The 19,612-nt window shown below is 47.3% G+C and overlaps 1 protein-coding gene across 3 annotated transcripts in view; it reads right to left on the minus strand.

The window, feature by feature from the left end:
- Positions 1 to 19,612, minus strand: part of USP9X (ubiquitin specific peptidase 9 X-linked) — a 2,614,063-nt gene that overhangs the window by 673,766 nt on the left and 1,920,685 nt on the right. For all 3 annotated transcript variants that reach the window (XM_069636534.1, XM_069636533.1, XM_069636535.1), the window contains exon 33: positions 140 to 313. In XM_069636534.1, coding sequence (XP_069492635.1) covers positions 140 to 313 — 174 coding nt within the window. The remainder of the gene's footprint in view (positions 1 to 139; positions 314 to 19,612) is intronic.

Consider the following 19,612-nt stretch of genomic DNA (forward strand, 5'->3'; position numbering starts at 1 on the left):
AGAAATCACATTTTAATGTTCATCAAAATCATGGGGATAAAAGTCAGTCATTGGTTTCATTCTGTCCAAAATGGTTATGTGATTTTTTGTGTGCAACTGAAAGACATACAAACAGTAACATTATCCACATTTTGTTCACCTGTGTGGGCATCCTTGGCAAATCTTTTGATCAGCAAACGATCCTCCCAAAACTTTACTTAACATAGCTGTATTGCCCAAAGCTTTTAAAGCTTCGTCTAGGCTGTCCACCAAAGAATTGAAAAATTCTAAGGCATCATGTTGTTCACGCAGATTAACTGGTTCGCCCCAAAGTCTGAAAAGAAAAGATTTGTAATTACTATACCGACTGAGTACATTTTCAATGCACACATTTTTTGGCTTAAATGCCCAAGCATACATTTGAGATGTGTGTACATTTTAAGTTAGAAACAATGCAAAAACTCAATTTATATGTGGCGAACAATACTTACAAAGACCTTCTTTGTGTGGTTTGTATCGGCTTTGAATAGGACACCATCTAGTCTTTAGTCTGGAGTATTAAAATGTTTTTTTCTCGAATTTGATAAAATGCATCGATTGGGGCGCTCCTGTTACACTATTATTCCTCTACAAAGGGTCCGACATTCCCTCACGTGTCAATGTCCTCACGAGTGATTGTTTCAGAAATGACATATCACATGAGAGACTGTATCTTGGGGAGGCTGGGTGGTGCATGTGATACTAAGTAGAGACAAGCCAAAGAAAGAAGGTTACTGGGTAAGTAATGCACACCTTCTGAAGCTCGAGAATCGGCTTACATTCACAAGCTTTGCAGAGGCTATCTAGCAGTACCTGAAGTTGGTGGTGGGTGAGCTGAACCAACAGATGAAAAAAGATGTGTCAGTATTGCTTGGCCAAACTGAGCGTGCCCTCGTTTGCGTATCTATGCAACGTTGTGTGGATGTCTGAACTCCATGTTGCAGATTTACAAACTGCATGCAATAGAATGTTCGCAATCAAGGCTACCATAGCTGTGATACTCTTGATGGAGCGAGTTTTGTGAGTGAAAGGAAGAGGTTTGTTAACCTGTGTGTAGCAGCATTGTATATAGCAAACAATCCACCTTGCTCTGGTCATTTATTTAACCAGGTTCCCTCCGTTCCAAAAGACAAAGAACTGACTGGTTTTCTGCAGTTCTTTTGTTTTACTTATGTAAAATATTAGTTCTCTGCCTACAAGTGTGCACAGTGCTCTCTCTTCACAGCTCTGTAGATTCTGAAATAATATGGGTAATTAAATTCCTTGGTTGACACAGGTAACCTTGGTGCATTTTGACAAAAGGTTTGTCCACTGCAAGTGGTAGAAGCTCAATTACCCTCCTGATTGAAGTTATGGCAATGATGAAGGCTACCCTGTATGTGAGATGTTTAAGAGAAGTATTGTGCATAGGTTCAAATGGGGGTCCAATTAACCGATGAAGGACTGCATTTATATCCCAACCAGGCAGGTGCTCTTCGACTGATGGATAATTGTGTTTTACACCTTTGACGACTCAGGAGATGTACAAGAGGTCAAGTTTCACTTGCATTTTTTTTATTTTGTATTCTTTACTATGCACATAGTTTTAAGATACAAATAAAAAATGTACACAAAATACATCTACCCACATATTTACATCAAATCAATCATTTAATAATTTTAAAAAGAAAAAAGAGAAAAGGGGATGAGGGAACATCTTATGCATATAGTATAAAAACACATACCATTTCATTTATGCTATAGTTCATCATTAAAAGGTTACAAAGTAAAATGTACAATTTCTTTTGCGGGCCATTCAGGTCAGTTACTCGATTACTGCGGTCTCCCGAGTAGGCAATATTTAAAATGTCCCCCGACTAATGCTCCACTAATTTAATGCTTCTTAAGTATCGAAACAGAGACTTGCTTAATGAGTAGGGAATCATATAACAGGACATGTTCCAGAGTACTTGGCCCATGTTACGTCCATAAAGTTCTATATATTTTTTTTAAACAGGCCATGCTGTGATCCCTGAATGCATGCACAGTGTAGGAGGAGTAGTTGTACGTTATTCAGTTGATTTTGTGGAATATCTACAGCTTTCCAAGTGCCCCTTTTTCCATTTTACCAGGTTTACTGTATTTGCTAGGATATTTAGCCTGAATCTCAAAAGAGTATATCCTACTTTCCAGGAGGGATATTTGGAAAGGTGTTGCACACAAGTCCCCAGTTTTTTCAAATCCATAGAAATATTCTTGTATTTATCATAGATTCCTACCTTGTCACATGTCCTGCACCAATCCGCCGGCAACACCCTTTGTTTATAGCGGAAATGTCCAAATGACAGAATAAAAGCCTGAATGCGTAATTTGGCCGAATTTCAGCTGTCTGAAAATTCCAAACGGCCGAAAAGTTCAACCAAATCACGTATTTGGTGCTGGGGGCTGTCCCCCGCACCCTTACCCACTATATTGTGAGTGGGGTTGTCCCCCCCCCGCAGCCGATCCCAAAAAGCCCCCCCCCCCCAAAAAAGGAAAGGACCCCGCAGCGCCTGTTCCCGATCACGGAAGTCAGCAGCCGCCAAAAGTTAAGTAGGGGTATGGGGGCCAAGTCGGAAATGTTCAGTGGAGAAAAGATTGAAAGTTATTTCTGAAAAATAATCTGGTCTTTTCTACCTCGAATATTTCCGTCATGGTCTTTCAATCCCGATCGTTTATAGCTATGCGGGACTGTACTGACGAGTTCCCCCCTCCAAGCACCAATCTTCCAAAGTCGTCTTGGTTGTTTCAATGAGGCTATTACTAAAGGGTGCTTCTTTTTCTAAACATTATGCAAACATAGTTTTTTTCAGGAATGGACTTGAATTTATAACAAAGTCCAATTATTTTCCATACTATGTGGGCCACTAGCCCAGCTCATATTTAACAATAATGGGTATTTCCAATGGTAACCTTAAAACTTGCTCCCATATAAATCCTTCCAGGTGTCGGAAATCTTCCTGGAGTAGGCTGTGGTGGTTCTCAGCCGCATAAGTCACCAAGGGCACCATTTTTGATTTATAGAATATGAGGAGAAGAATTATGAAAAATGTACCAAATTTGGAGTTATAATTCCTCATTTGTGCGATTGCTTTAGTAGCCTTTGTGTAGAAACCTTCATTCGTGTTTTATTTTATTTTATTTTTTTAAATCGGGATTCAAAATGTCAAAGCCCAGATATTTCATGCTATCGACCTCCATCACCCTCGAACCTTCAAGACATACGGGACCTTTTTTCTTTCGTTTGCCTGCTGTTGATGTTATCAGGAAGGTTTTACGGATGTTTATAACTAGATCGGTTTCTGTGCAGTATGCAGAGAGGCTGTTCAGTAGCTTTTGGATGCCCACTTTGGTGCAGTCTAATGATAATATGATATAATGTGCGTCGGGGATCCCAAAAAATCTGGCGCCCAGAATTTTAGGTGCGATGAAGGAAGCCTGTTCCAAATGTTCACCAATGTCTGCCACATAGGCGTTAACAATAAAAGGCGCTAAGATGCAACCTTATCGGAGGCCATTATTTGTTTCAAGTTTATCCAACAATAGCCCCTCTTGGTTCAGGCGAGTCCTGGCGACTCAGTGCTCATGTAGATGGACAAGCTGGGCCAACAAACCAGTAGGAAGTCCCAGTCTTCTGGTTTCTTCCACAACTTGTTTCTATCCACCCGCTCGAAAGCCAAAGATAGATCGACCGATAACACAGATTTCTTTGTAATGGCCATCCCAGGCCAGGTGCTGAGCGTAGTTTAGCATCCAGCCTGCTAGGAATCCGAGCCGATTAGGCTTCAGGATGTTATTTGTTCTGTCCCATTATTCCAATGCAGACAATAGAATTGCCCCCAACAATTTTGAGTCAGCTTCTAAGAGGGCCACTGGCCTGTAGTTTTCAGGTAGTTCTCTCTCTTTGGCCTTTTTTTGAAAATGGGCACTATATGGGCCTCCTTCCAAGTTTTGGGGGCAGCCATTGCTTGGATAATTGAGCTGAAGTGTCTGTCAAGAGTCAAGGACCATAGGTACAGATTTGCTTTCATGACCTTATCACAAAGGCCATTTGGCCCTGGAACTCTTGAATTGCTCATTTTATGTATAATTCTCTTGATTTGTTTGACAGAAGGTACCAGCACCTAGTTTCCTGATTTCAGCTTCTCCCAGCTAATTGTAGGATCTACTGGCTTGTTGTATAATTTTGAGAAATGTGAGGTCCAAATCTGTTCAGAGATGGGGTTAGATTGAACTTCATTTTGGAAATTCTCTTTCTGTTTAATTAATTTCCAGTAGTTGCCATCAATTTTAGTTAGGAGGGAGGTCCGCATGTTTTCACTATCTCTTTGGTAGGCCTTAGCTTTAATTCCTTTCAGTCTGTTTGTATAACTCTGCTTCAGTTTCTTCATACGATCTTTAAGTTGTGCATTTGTCCCCTGATTCCGGACAACCCTTCGAAGTTCTTTTCTGTATTCTCTTTTAATTAGTTGGATTCCTGGGTTGTAATTTAGTCTCTTTTGTGACATTCTAAGTTTTCTTGGGTTCAGGATGTTCTTAATGAAGATCAGGAAATTATAAATTGAGCATATGCTGCTATTGATTTTTCCAAAGCGACCCTTGGAGGTTTCCTCTAATTTGTTGTTGGAAGTCCCTAATGTCGCTGCATGCCCAGATTAGCCTGTTTTTCCCACTTGATACTTCTACCCTGCCCATATGTGTCTTCAGACCGGAGGGAGTTAGCAAAAGCAGAGACACGATCAGTCATGCATCATCGTTAGGGAAGCCATTTTCCACCTTGAATTTATATTCACTTTTGTGTATTTCTTCTGAGGCAAAAACCAAATCTCAGCCCTCTAACGTCTTGCAAGGGTTTTTCTTGACAGCTATGCTGAACGTCTGCATAGCTTTTAGGGTCAAGACAGTTTGCATTGAAATCACCTGGTATGATGACCAGGCCCCCTTGGTTGCGTCTCTTTCGACTAACTCAAAGTTTCGTTTAAGTGATCGAGCAATACTTCTTGTTTATGATCTCCATAGTTACAATACACATCATAAGTGTAGAGAACTCTCTCTCATGGTTAGGCACACAGAAAATATAAACTTGCAACTCATCATTCATAGTAACCTGGTTGGCCATGAATACATTCTTTATCCTGATAAGAAGTCCTCCTTTAGGATGCCCTGCCGACCAACAAACTGCCATCTGTTGGAAAACTGAATAGCCTTCAAGAAACACTTTCTCCGAATTTGAATCCGAATTTTATTAAACAAAAGAGAATAAGGCCTACTTCTAGGATGTTCTTTGCCCGATCTAGAAAATAATAAAGGGTGCTTGTAATTTAACCTAGGTTTTGACCCTACCACTAATATAAAAGATTAACAGACTCAACCAGAGAGGTCTGCAAAAGGATTCACTCTTAACACTGGAAGTGGTGGCTGGCTTCCGACCCCCAACAAAATGTCTTTCTGGTCTCTCCCAGGCCCTGTGCCTGTTTGTGCAGTTCAAAGCGTCATCTTCTTTTCCTGCTGGTGACTGGTTCCTGGCCCCCACCAAAAGGTCTCTCTCTCAAGCCACGTGCAGGACTGTACAGTTCAAAGTGACTTTATTCTATCAATTTTCCAAAATTGGCGCTACTGAAAGACAACAGATGGTTGTTACTCAACTTAATGGTACTCATTATATCGACCTCGAGAGGCTGAAGGACTGGGTGGATCTGCCGGGATTCAAACCTGTGACCATGAGGTCACACACAGGCCACTGTAGTGGATGCATTAGTCCACTGAGCCACAGACACAGCTATGTCACTCTCACCCCGCTCTGGGGTCTCATATCCCTCAACCTGCTGTGGTGTCCCAGCTCTTCTACCCGCCATGGGGTCCTGTTACTCTTATATTTTTCCAAAGGTACCTACCAGACTGCAGGTAATATTTGTCACCCTGGAAGCACAAATACTGAAAAGTTAGGCATTTTGCCCACACAATATAGTTATATAATACTAAATTATCCTGATGTTTCCATTTACATTCCAACTTTTTTGTTTTTGCTCATCTTCTCATTTTTTCCAGTTATTCCACGTGATCAAGAGACGGTTGCACTGTCCCATGCAACAAGATGCAGTTTAGGTAAGTAAGACATACAGTTACTTTTAGAATCCTATTCATAACAAACTCAAAATATATACCTATATATTTGTGTTGATTGAGATTCCCAGCTATGTCCCTGAAGATGGATTCATAATCCAAAATGCATTGGACAAATAATGATGCCTGTATCTACAATTAAAGACTTTCACATTTATACTGTGCATTACAGTATTATTTTAATTATTCTGAAAAACCTGAGATGTTTCTCCCATGCTGTTCCCAGGGATCCCTACCCGACATCTCCTCTGTCTTTTTGGGATATTTTCATCAGAGTCCCGTCCCACCTCAACCTTTTCCCTTATGGAAAATAAGGCAACGCAATCAGGGGAAACCAAGACCATCCCTAAACCCCAATGTGAATTTTACCCCTCCTATTGTGAAACCCATTTATCAGCAACCTTACATCCAAACCCTTTTTTCAGACAAAAACTGCCCCATTTTTCTTTCCCTTTCAAAAGACACTACAATTCCCATAATTCCACTCCTCTACTAGAACACCAAAAGACTGAGACGAGGAAGAGAGGGACTAAGAGTATGAAGATTACAAAAGGAAAACACAAACGGATGACGGAATACCACACTCTGACGGTAGGATGTCCCACTAATAGAGACAGGCAGTGTCAGGCAGACCCAACCCCGACCGAACACCTGCAGCCAATTACCAATTCACAGGTGTGCAAAAGAAGGCTGCTGAGGGAGAGAAGGCAGTTGCTATTGGGAAGCCAGGAGGGAGCCAGAACTATTTTGTTTTGGCAACCTTGTAAACACTATAATTCAGGTTGAGAGTAATCTGGGACACCTACAGTGAACTGTTGGGGCAATATATTTTTGTTTATTAATTGAAGAGCTGAGAAGGGGAGATATGCATGACCTGAGAGCCTATCCCTCGCTAAGACCAAGAGAACCCTTATCCTGAAAAGGAGACCCAGACTTGGATGAGGAAAACCCATAGAATCTAAATAAAGAAGCCATACTTCAATCCAGACTTTAAAATTCAATGCACCCTTTATGTTGTTTCATTAATCAAACCCTCTTCACAGTTACTGTATAAGCTTAGGGCAAGTAATAGGTGTATTAGTTTAACTAGTATAATTTTGGACTAGACTGACTAGGACAGTTTTATTTTCTTTCGTTTGTCGAGATTACTCCCATTCTAGCATTCGGGCAAGTTGGGAGTTTTTCCAAACCCCTCGAAAACACTCTTGAACTTGCTCTTTGTGTTGCGTTATTACTTTTGATACCATGAGTTCCTCACTCTATATATACTTATAACTAATAAAATTATCATCGGCTCTGCTTGCATGGTGAAGGTCCCCCATTGTTTAACTCTGAGGTGCTCTAGTGTTTTTGATTTGAAGAGCCTGCACGCTGAACCCTTTTCTTTGTGTGTGTCCTTCCAAGGGGATCTTTGTATTTCACTCTAGTCAGAATTTAAATGCAGTGTTCCCCCATGGGTAGGCTGGGAGTTGAGGGCAGTGACACATTTTAGTATGCCAGACACACACTCCATTCTTTGCCGGGTAGTGAGACACTGTCTATGTGAGCAGCCTCCAGCACATTTATTTCCTTTTTCTCAATCGCTAATGGGCCTAAAGAACAACAAAATGAAGCTCTCCACCCTCCAATATAGAGCTAAACACAAACCTCGCTGCTCAGCTGGAAAATTTTTAACCATAACTTGCATTACACAATGTGCTGTATGCTGGTGTAGTGTAGTGTAGTGTGCATATACAGGGTCATGGTTGTGGTATTGGTAGCTTTGGGGTGTGAGCAATCTTCCCCAAAAATGGGAGCAGCTATGAAGAAGAATTTGAATATTACCGTAAGTGCAGTTTTTAAATTTGTTTCAAATGGCCAAAATACTAAGAAATAAACTGTTCTGCCGGTGGTAAGGTTTGGCAATGTGTAAGAATGATCTGCTTTCGCAGATACAGAGACCCACAGGCTGTATACCACGTTCTCTGGGGCTAGTTGTCCGTAATTCCATAAGGGGCTACCTCTCCCTTGTGATCTACCCCCTTTGTACCACCCCTAGGGGGATTATTGTACTGTGGACACACTGCTCTGGTCCCATGGAAAAGGTCTCACCCCAGGGGAGAGTGATTGTAAACACTATCATAACATTCCCTTTGTTGCGCTTTCAAGGAGAATATCAACTCCCTGCTTAACGAATATGATGAAAGTACTCCGACCCTGCTCAAATGTCTGCTGCCCTCTTGTCACAGGATACAAATAACTTGTTTTGTAATTCATCATGCTTGGCATCTCTATATTGGCAATGGTGGACTATGCCAAGAGTCAGACAGAGTTATCAAGCACATTTAAAAGGGTTAATCTTTAAGCTAGTTATGTGCTGTCTTTATCTACAGTACAGAAAGGCTGCGTCACAAAATCCTGGTGCACTGAAGGGGGCGCAGATCTAACCAGAGGAGACAACCTAAATGTTTGTGCAGTGCCTTGTTTATGTACAGTACAGTAATGTTGTGCGTGCTTTTACCTGTTAAGGTTTAAACTATGATCCGTGACGTTAAAGAGAAGCAGGAGTTTCATAGAAAACAGTGGCTAATAAGTATTATATGGGGGAAATCGGGCAGGTCCTCCACCCCTCATTTAGCCTCATGTGTTGTGCATCACAAAGAAACAAGAAACTTGCAGTATGGCCCCAAAGTTGTATAATCCAGTCAGAATGTCACCCCACCCCCAATACATACCTTCGGAGAAAGGCAAGCAAGCTTGGTTCACAGGATGTACTGCATGTCAACCCCGTGGGGGCCCTGGAAACTTGTGAAAAGCTCAACAAGAGAAAGCATCAGCAAGGCTGAGAAACTCTGCAGCTGCATCCTTCGGTGGTGCTGTCCTGTGGAGGTAGGTCTGCCTGATTACAAGATGGAGTACTGCCCTCTAGTGCTCAGCACTGCAATGCAATATGGTCCGCTACACAAGTGAATACATATGAGGGAATCCTGGTTCATTTAAATCACCACCCATCAGAGGGCTGCTCCAGATTATGACCGCTGCAACAGGTTTCCTGCTCGCGAACCCAATTACATTACAAGGTTGGATATAAAAATGGAGAGGGGGCCCTAGGCGAGCATTGAGATAATAGGAAGGAGGAACAAAGGAGGGAGAGGACAGATTGAGAGAGGGAAAGTAGAGAGGAGGAGGAAAATCTAGAGAGGAAGGAAACATCAATGGAGGAAGAGAAAGGGGTGCGTGACATAACGCAGTCAAGCTGAGCAGACGTGTCCCTGGAGGCACCTGCTTTAATACTACAAAAAGTATATTTTAAATCTGTATCACAAACTTTACTTGTCCTCGAAACAGCACTAGTGATGGAACATGCCCATGTTTTAGAAAATAGGTAAACCTCATAAGAAAAAAAAAAAGAATTATTGAATATATGCCTACAAAAGGGGCACACGCTGAGAATATTCACAGCTCCAGGGGAGTTGCTAGGTCTGGAAAAGACCCGGGGCTAAGCTGATGTCGGTACTGTTGGGACTGGGGGCTAGCTAGTCTTTTGGCTGTAGCTCCTGAGATTCTATCCAGGGCCCCTTAGCACCCCCCCCCTAGCAACGCCCCTGACAGCTCAAAGTGGCCACTTCACAGAAAAGCTATGAAAAACCCAATCGGACCTCTAGCTTGATTGCGGCAGCAAAACTCCTCCACGCTGTCCAGACAGCTGTTGAACTTCGGTGAGCTGCGTATCCAGACAAGCACCGCGGGATACCCGCTGACACCACACAGGAGAGCATCGAAGCTCCGAGCATTAAGCCTCACAGTGAACATAAGCGACCAGTGAAGGAAGGAGGAGTGCATCAGGAACTGCTTGGTGCGAGAGCAGGCGCAGTGCCAAAATGGAGATTTCTTGCAGCTTAGAGAGACCCCATATCAATCAAAGACTCGAGTGAAGGGGGAGGGCCCAAAATAAGAAATGTTGTCATATGACATCCAGTGTGGGAGAGCTGAATAGACGACATGTGGTACCTGAGGAAGAGAGAACAGCCAGGCATGAGCAGAAGTAGCTGGGCAAGGCAGAATACATGAATGACGGTGATGGTACCGAGGAGCTGTGCCCATTGAATGAGATGTGGCTGTGAATGCCTACAACCAGCCAGATTGTGTTAATTTCAGCGACTGAAATGAGGTGCAATTACCATTTATTACGAGAAGAGGCTGTAGATGGCTGTGTCTCACAGTCCTTACCAATAATAGATGAACCGACATGTCCGGATGGAGATCCAAGTAGAAATTACAAGTTACTCACCGTAGTGACTAACGTACTCTTAGTTCCCTTTCCTCCATACTGTACGGGGCGTCCCTTCCAAGGGACCGAAGACGGAACCTTTTTCACCAGAAAAACCTTCTTCGCCTTTAAATTTAGAGGCGTGTGGGGTGCAGCCCTGGGAGCATGCACTACCTGACTCCGCCCACCCGTGCCACTCCTCAGTACCCATTGGCGCATCAACAATATTAATCTTTGCCTAATGACACCAGTATCAATAGGGGGTAGGGGAGGGTGGTGGGACATATGGAGGAAAGGGGACAAGGGACTAAGAGTATGTTAGTCACTACGGTGAGTAACTTGTAATTACTCTTACCTCCCGTCCCATTTCCTCCATAATGTATAGGCAATTACAACTGAATGAAGACCGAGGGCGGAAAGAAGACCCTCCCTAAGCAAACAAGTTCCTTAGAACCACCTGTCCGAAGGCCACGTCTGACTTCGAGCCGGCGTCCAAACAGTAGTGCTTGCAGAAAGCTGACGGGGTGGCCCAGGTAGCTGCCCTGCTTATGACCTGCCACAGAACTTGCCGCTGGAAGGCGATGGCCTTGGCCCTGATGGCATGGGCGTGCATGTTGGCTGGCAGCAGCTTGCGCTGTCCCTCGTAAGCCTCTTTGATGGCCGCAACCATCCACCTTGCTATGGAGGCCTTGGATGCTTGATAACCGGGTCTGCAGCCCCCAAAGGTGACAAAAAGTGCATCCGACTTGCAGAAATCCTTGGTCCTATCCAGATAGAATTTCAGAGTGCGTCTGATATCCAGACAGTGCGAGACACTCTGAGCCTCATCTTTGGGGTCAGCGAAGAAAGTAGGTAGGACCATTTCCTCGTTTAGATGAAAAACGCAGAGGGTACCTTAAGTAGGAATGCCAGGTGAGTCCGCAGGACCACCTTATCCCTGTGGAAAGTGGTATAGGGTTCTGAAGCCACCAGAGCCTGCTTCTGGCTGACTCTGCGCGCGGATGCAAGACCTACTAGCAGAGCTGTCTTCATGGTGACCAGCCTGATATCCGCAGATGCCATTGGCTCGAAGTGTTTGTGCACCAGGGCGCCCAACACCACATTGAGGTCTCACACAGGGTGTGGACTTTTGATGGGAGAGTAAAGCCTGGATAGGCCTGCCAGATGTTTCTTGATTATCGGGTTGGAAGAGAAGACCTCCTCTGAATTTCTGTAGGCCCCTATGTTTGGAGATCGGTGCGACATGTGTTCACCTGTACGCCTGAGTGGGCAAGGTGCACCGAGAACGAAAGCACATCGTCCAGCATGCACTTCAGAGGGTTGATTTCCTTAGAATCTGCCCGGTGACAGAACCTGCTCCATTTGCTCCTGTATTGGCTCCTAGTGGCCTTGCTCCTAGCACCCTGAATGATCTCCAGGTTAGCCTGAGACAGGTTCAGGTGCTTGAGGGTGATCTGCTCAGGAACCACGCTGCAAGGGCTAGCTTCTGAGGAGTGGGGTGGAGAACCCTGCCCACCTGCTGGGACAGGAGAGGTGCTGGGCCCAGCGGAAGGTGAATGGGTGGTTGGTCCAAGAGGCTGAGCAATTAGGAGAACCACAGTCTCACAGGCCACGAAGGCGCTATCACTATGATGCTGAGGTGACAAGCCTCCTTTATCTTGCGGAGTACCCTGGGAATCAGGGGTGTGGGCGGAAGAGCATATGCGGTCATGCCCTCCCATTGAATATGCATGGCGTCGCCCAGGGAGCTGGTGCCTAGTCCCTGCCAAGACGTGGACTGATGGCACTTCCTGTTCCTCCAGGAGGCAAATAGATACACGGGAGGATGGCCTCATATGTTGAAAACCTCCTGCAGCACCTGGTCGTTCAATCGCCACTCGTAATTGTCCACAACCAGCCTGCGAAGTCAGTCTGCCTCCAAGTTGGCCTCCTCCGTGAGGTGGATGGCCCTGAGATAGATGTTTTCCAGGACCCTTTCGCACATGCTGACCGCTAGTTTGCACATCAGTGGGGACCTGGTATCCCCCTGCTTGTTGACATAGTACATGCTGGTGGAGTTGTCGGTCTAGATCAGAACGGTCCTGCCCCTGATGAGCGGGAGGAAGGCCCTGAGGGCTAGCCAAATGGCCTCGAGCTCCATCCAGTTGATATGCGACTCCTGCTCCTGCCGGGTCCCAACTCCATGGACGCTGTGGCTGTCCAGAGTGGCTCCCCAGCCCTCTAGGGAGGAGTCCGTAGTGATGGCGAGCTGCGGAGTCGGCTGCCGAAATGACCTTCCCGCCGCAGATTGCAGTCCTTGGACCACCATGTGAGGTCCGAGTGCAGAGAAGGCAGTATGCTGACAAGCTCTGCTTGGGAGCCCCTCTCCTGATTCCACGAGGCTGCGAAGTGCAGTTGCAGTCTCCTCATCCGGAGCCTCGTGTGTGGAATGGCCAAAAGGACCACTGCCATGATACCCAGCAGGTGGCGGTACCACCAAGCCGAAGTAGCTGGTCTGGTAAGGAAGTGCGTAGTGGCCCTCTTGATGGCCGTAATCTTGTCCTCTGAGGGAAATACCGTCTTGGAGCTCGTATCCCAGATGAGGCCCAGGAAGGTGAGGCTCTGCGTGGGCTGCAGCAGAGACTTCTTGAGGATGATGGTAAACCGTAGGTCGTGGAGTGTACTCATAAGGGCAGAGGAGGTGTGGACAACACCCTCCAGGGATCTCGCCCTGACAAGCCAGTCGGCCAGGTACGGGTAGACATGGTGCTCCTTGGCTCCTAGGAGTGCTGCCACTGCATTCATGAGTCTGGTGAATGGAATGCCCTAGGGGCTGAGTTGAGGCCAAAGGGTAGCACCTTGTACTGGAAATGACAGCCTATGATCCTGAAGCATAGGGAGGAGCGATGGGGCTGCCAAATAGGGACGTTTAGGTAAGTGTCCTTCAGATCCAGGGAGCACATCCAATCTCCCTTGTCTAGTGTCTCTGCAATGAGGGCTGGCGTAACCATCTTGAATTTTATAAGAGGGAGGGAGAGGTTGAGGATGGAAAGGTCCAACACCTCTCAGGCCAGCCTGGTTCTTCATTTGTATGGCGAAAATCCTGGAATAGAAGCCTAATCCTCTCTGGGAGGCTGGTACTTCTTCCACTGCCTGGCTCTAGACGAGCGACTGGATCTCCGCCAACAGAGTTGCCGTCCCAATCTGTGGGAGGGAAGGAAGGAGGAGAGGGAGGTATAGGTAGGCGGTAACCCGTGTATATTACTGAAAGGATCCACGGGTCCGCGAAGTTCTGGCGCCAAAATTGCACGCAAGGGGCTAGCCTGGCCCCCACTAGAGACACATGGACCAGAAGGGACACGTCATGACTTTTTGCTCTCTGAGGCTGCTGCTGAGGAGGGGGACTGGAAGAAGCCCTTGCTCCCCCCCTCTTTTGTTGTTTGTGCCGGTGCTGACTCAACGAGCAGTCAGGTTGTCTCGACCTCTGTTCCTGGAATCCCTGGAACCCGCCAAACACCTGCACTTTATCGGAGCATTGGTGCGACTTGGAGCGTGGCCTTCGTCATGAAAAAGACTTTGCAGTTTGCGAGCTGTTCTTCTTATCTAATTACTTGTCAGTTGTAGAGTGGAAGAGGTCACTACCCTCGAACGGAAGGTCCAATATGCAATTCTGGACGTCGGGGTTAAACTTAGTAGCCCGAAGCCAGGCCATCCTTCTCATGTCTTTTGCGATGCAGATGGCCTGGCAAGAGGTATCTATGTGGGCCACTGTGGACTCCATGATGTCCTGCGCTACCGCCTGGATTCTCCTAGACCTGCCTTGAAGCGTGCCTGGCTCTGCACTGGAAGTTCCGGAAGGAAGTCTGCTCTTTCCGGCCACCACCTCTGGTTAGCGGCTGCCAGTATGGTATCCGCATTCGCTTGACGCAGGTGCAGGGAGGCATTTGAGTACAGCTTTATCCTGTATGCCTCCAAAATCTTCTCCTTGCCAAGCAGCGCTGATGATGAGGTGGCCGAGGACGACTGAGGCTTAGATTGGAGTGACGCCACAGCGTTCACCGACAAGTGCGGCTGGGGGTGCGTTGACAGCAAGAGTGTATCCCCCCCAATCTATCTATACTTGGCATCGAGGCGCCGATTGACAGGCTGGGCCGAGTGTGGCTTGAACCAACCCTTCTTGGCCAGAGCGACAACGTCCTTCTGCATCGGGATACCCGTCTTGGTAGAGGGTGTTAGGGAGAGGACCTCTGCCAAGACCCCCTCCTCGGGCTGCTCCACCTCTGGATGAGGAAGGCCCAGATACTCTGGCAAACCTGCAAGCCTGTCGTGAAAGGCCTTCACTGACGTCGGCGAGTCAGGGTCCTCCTCCTCATCTGAATCCAACTGGGTGTCTGGCTGGTCTGCCGCAGGAGGAGGAGTGTTGGGTGCCGTGAGCTGCGGTGTGGAGACCAGAGCCGGAGGACGCTGCAGAGATTGGCTCGGAACCGGCTGAACTGGGGGTGGATTCAACTGACCCAGCAGCGGGGGCTATGCTGGGGCCTGTGGTGACGGAGCAATGAGAGGAATGACTATAGGCGCTGGTTGAGTGACCGGAGGGAGCAAGTCCCTGACTGCATCCTTCAGAATGGCACCCATCTGGGGGGTTCGCATCAGCCCCAAAAACCTTTTGAAGAACATGTCCTCGGAGGCTGAAGAGGTGGCAGGGGATACTGACGGAGGGGTTGCTGGGGCCAGAGCACACTCAGTCTGGGTTGCAGGGGGAACCTGCCTTGTGCTAATGATGGATACACCGTAGGCCACATACCTGGTTGACACCAGTCCCACCGTGAAACTCATTCACCCACCTGCTCTGTTCCTAGGAGTGGCATCGGACGAGTGGCCATGTAGTCTGGCGCGGCGGCCATTTTGTCAGGCTGCGTGCCAAAGTCATGGTGCATGGCCCTCCGGACACGACCTCGCCCAAGCCTCTTGGTGTTGGAACATGAGGCCTATCCCGCACCTCAGGTCTAGGCCTGGAAGGTGTACCACCCTCAGCATTGTTGCAGGAAGTGCTGCGTGTGCAGGCGCCCCCTCGGACATGGTGCCGGTACTAGGGCGAAGCCCCTCACGTGTTGACCAGGTAGAAGAACCTTGCTGTCCCTCAGCACCAATACCCGTAGGGTCCAGAGACCCCGCGACCGTAAGGCCGGTAGCTGGGTTAGCCTCGGCAAGTGTGCTGGTAAGAGAACCCGAGAGGTACCTCCTGCTTGGGTGTTTCCTCGGGAAGGAGTTGCCCTTACGGGGTGCGACGGAAAATATTGGCCCTACCTTCGGCCTCGATCGCTGCTGGACAAACTTCAAGTCCTCTGGAGGCGACGCTTGGAACAGTTCCAATCACCTGGCTAGCTTGTTCTTCAGTGTGCGTGGAGTCGAGACGCACGCGGTGCAACCCTCCCAGGTCAGGGCCAAGGCAGCGGAGGCAAAGAGAATGGGGGTCAGACGTGGGAAAGAGTCCCTTGAAGGCTGGACACCTGTTGAAACCCGATGAAGTCGACATGCGCCAGGGAAAAGTGTGGCGCCGGAAGACCAAGTACCTAGATGACAAAGACAAAAAGATAAGAGAAGACTCCTGGGAAGAGCACGTGGATTTACATGGCGAGGCCAAACCCAGGAGAGCTGGTGAAATCGGCCCGTTCCCATCAACATGGAAAAGGGTACTTCGGAGTGGCAAAGGTGGGCGGAGTCAGGGTAGCGCATGCTCCCAGGGCCGCACCCTTCTAAATTTAAAAGGGAAGAAGGTTTTTCTGGTGAAAAAGGTTCAGATTCCCGTCCCTAGGAAGGGACGCCCATACAGTATGGAGGAAAGGGGACGGGACATAAGAGTACGTAAATTTACTTACTCAGGTGGCTACTGAAAGGAATATGTTGCAGAGGTGGACGTTAATTTAAACTCACAATGACATAGGAGAAAGCATCCGAGAGTTTGGCGGCGTTGGGAATTCTTATGAGGAGACTCCACCAATGTCGGATGCTGGAATAGAGGTGGGAGGGGTTCAACATGTTCTGCCGCAGTATGCGGATGACCTTATGCTGTATATTTCTAACCCGTGGGAGAATCTCCCAGAATTCCTCGAGATTTTGAACAATTTCCGTCGCATGTCAGGTTTCCGCATTAATAAAGGGAAATCTGTTTTATTCCCATTGGGAGTGCTCCAGGACTCCTCCGTATATGAGCTACCAGCGGTAGGGATTAAATGGGAAATTGAGTTGTTTAAATACTTGGGAATACAAGTGTTCCATGACATGGAGGAGACATTTACCTTTCATACGGCAGGGTGATTTCCAGAATAGGAGATTTGATTCAGTTTTGTTAGGAACTGCTACTCTCCCTGATGAGTAGAGTGGCGCTGTGTAAAATGGTGATACTACCAAGACTGCTCTATTTGTTTCACAAACATACCTTATGTGGTGAATAAGGTATTCTTTAAAATGCTAGATGGTAAGGTGGGGGAGCTGTTATGGACCATGGGGAGGAGAAGGGTCTCACTCGCAACGCTTCGCAGACCTAGAGCCGAGGGCGGCCCGAGTCTCCCAGACTATGAGAAGTACTATATAGTGGCACAGCTACAGGCTGTCTTGGAATGGTGGCAGCCAGGAGGGGGGACTCTGCAAAGCTTGATAGGGGAACTGCCACCGCTTAGGAAGGGGGTTGAGCTTCTGTGGGACCCGACAGGAAACAATGGGACTTCGATTGTGTTTGAGGCAGTAAAGGGAACATGGAAGAAATATATCCGGAAAAAGGACTGGGAGGCTTATAAGCTGACTGCCTCCCTTGCGGAGTTGACCGGAAGCTGCGAAGGGCTATAGTAGGGGTGGGAATGCAGCGCCTCCACAGTAAGGGATGTGAGAAGGTGGGGGACTTGTTTGAGGAGGGTAAACTACTTACATTTGGGGAGTGGTCCTCTAGGTATGACCTGCCGAAGGGCTTATTTTTGGCATACAGGGCTATTGTTCGCAGAATTGACGGAGTTGTGGGAAGAGATACCGGAGGAGCCTGAATCAAGCCCGCGTCTACGGTTACTGGTAGGACAAGCATGGGGGATGGCTAGGATTTTGCGGATATATAAATCGTTAGCGGGAGGGGAACCCAAAGTGCCATTGAAGGTTAATGCAAAATGGGAACGGGACATGGGGACCAAATCTCGGATAAGGAATGGGAGGTGGTTTGTGAGTCCGTGCGGAAGGTCTCACGGAACGCTCGGTTTCAGCTGGTCCAATTCAACATGATACATAGGACATTTGTGACCCCGTCCCAGCTGAAGGCCATGAACGCTACTCTCTCAGATGAATGTCCTAGATGTGGTATGGGTCCAGCAGGATTCTGGCATATGGTTTGGACCTGTGGGGTTATTGCACAACACTGGAAAACTTATCTAGGAAGTGAATAGGTTGGTGGAGTCAAATTTAGAATACAGCCCGAAGATTTGCATTTGGGGAACCCTCCCGGGGGAGAAGAAGCACAGAAAACGCAACAAATTTATAACATTTCTCCTCATACTGGCCAAACGACAGATGGATATTGGGTGGAAGCATCTCCAAGGTCCAACAATATCTGGGTGGTTAATGGAAACCAGAAGGTGGGGGATTGCCGAGGCAGTTATACTACGGGGCAGGATGAAGACATTGAAGGCTCAGAGTCAACATTACAGTGGACTCTACTACTGAATGACCTGGCTAAGGTTAAGTAGGCTAAGGAATGTTAGGGCCCTCCCAGTGTATCGATAGTGAGACAGGTGAATGATCCGAGATGGTTCTAGGATGAATCTCACACACTTGTACCAGTGGTATCCACCTCGCTGAAACCAACCAGCAGTCGAACCTCGACTGCGCATCATGGACCGCCGAATAGTAGGTATATTCACGTATTCCGGGGTTGCGGTCTCGCCAGACATCTACCAACTCCAAGAGTAACAACATCATTTGTCTCAGCATGCAGCCCGAACAAGTCAGCTTGCGTTGGGTATCTCTTGAGCAGTCCAGAACACAATCTAGAATCATAATGAAGTCGCCTCCCTACATCATCAGGGAGGCGGTCCTTCCCAGTAGGATTACTGATATTTACCCGTATAACTCAGGATCATCAAGGTTGGGGCTGTATGTGTTGACTAACGGTACCTCCGCCCCGGAGAGCCTCCCCCACAGTATCACATATCTCACTTGGGGGTCTATATTTCGCTTAGATTCTTGGAAGCACAATGAGCGGGGTATCAGAGTCATAACCCTAGTCTGTGTTGAGTAATTAGTTTATCCCCGTTGATTTCCCCAGTTAGCTGCAAACCTCTCATTAAGCGACCCATGGGCATGAGCTTCCTGTAGCATCACTATCTTGGGATCATGGTGGTTTAAGTACGTTAGCACCTTTCTCGCCTTGATAGGGTCATTCAACCTGCGAACATTCCATGTCAGGAAGGAGACCTTAACACCCATAGCTTACTGTCAAACTTATTTGATAAACAGGTCTCACGCATTTGTGTTGCATAGGATTCCAACCTTGTGACCGCCAGGCAATGCGTCTGCACTTTTTGAAAATTTAACAACCCAATACTATTCCCCCTCAATTTGCCAATCCTTCGACCCCCACGTCCGTCATTAACCCCAACTTGATGAATGGTACCCACCCTACCTTCATCGTCGTTCCCAACTTGACGATGTAACCAGAAAACAACAGTGGAGACCTTCTGGGGAGCGTTGCGAACAGTCGTCTTAAGCATACGATGGGTCGTTGGAAGAGTGACCAGTCTCCAGTTCTAGTGTTGTTGCACACCAAAGTATATAAATGTAGTATGTAGGCTTGATTCAATGTCAGTGTGGGTCCCACGCCAGCCTCAGTGTCAACCTCATCGTCGTTGGGTTGAGGAATACGGTTGCTTTCTCGCAGCGGGAGAGGGATTGATGCTTCCACATAGGCAGTGGCCTTGGCTGGATTCTCAAAGAAGTGTGCACGTCCCCCTGTTTGGATTCTCAGCTTGGCAGGAAGCATGAGGGCGTAGGGGAACATGTCTGACTTGGAGTAACTCCTCGACTGTGTCGTAGGATTTCCATAAAGCTTGTACATTGGCCGCAAAATCTGGATAAATGCGGATGTTATGAGCATCATAGCAGTGTGATCCCTGGACATTTGTAATATGAGATCCCTATCCCAGTAATTGAGCATTCTTGCTATTATGGTGCGTGGGGGTGCTCCCA

This window comes from Ambystoma mexicanum, chromosome 7p (genome assembly GCF_040938575.1).
Source record: "Ambystoma mexicanum isolate Mex_15411 chromosome 7p, UKY_AmexF1_1, whole genome shotgun sequence".
Lineage (NCBI taxonomy): Eukaryota > Metazoa > Chordata > Amphibia > Caudata > Ambystomatidae > Ambystoma > Ambystoma mexicanum.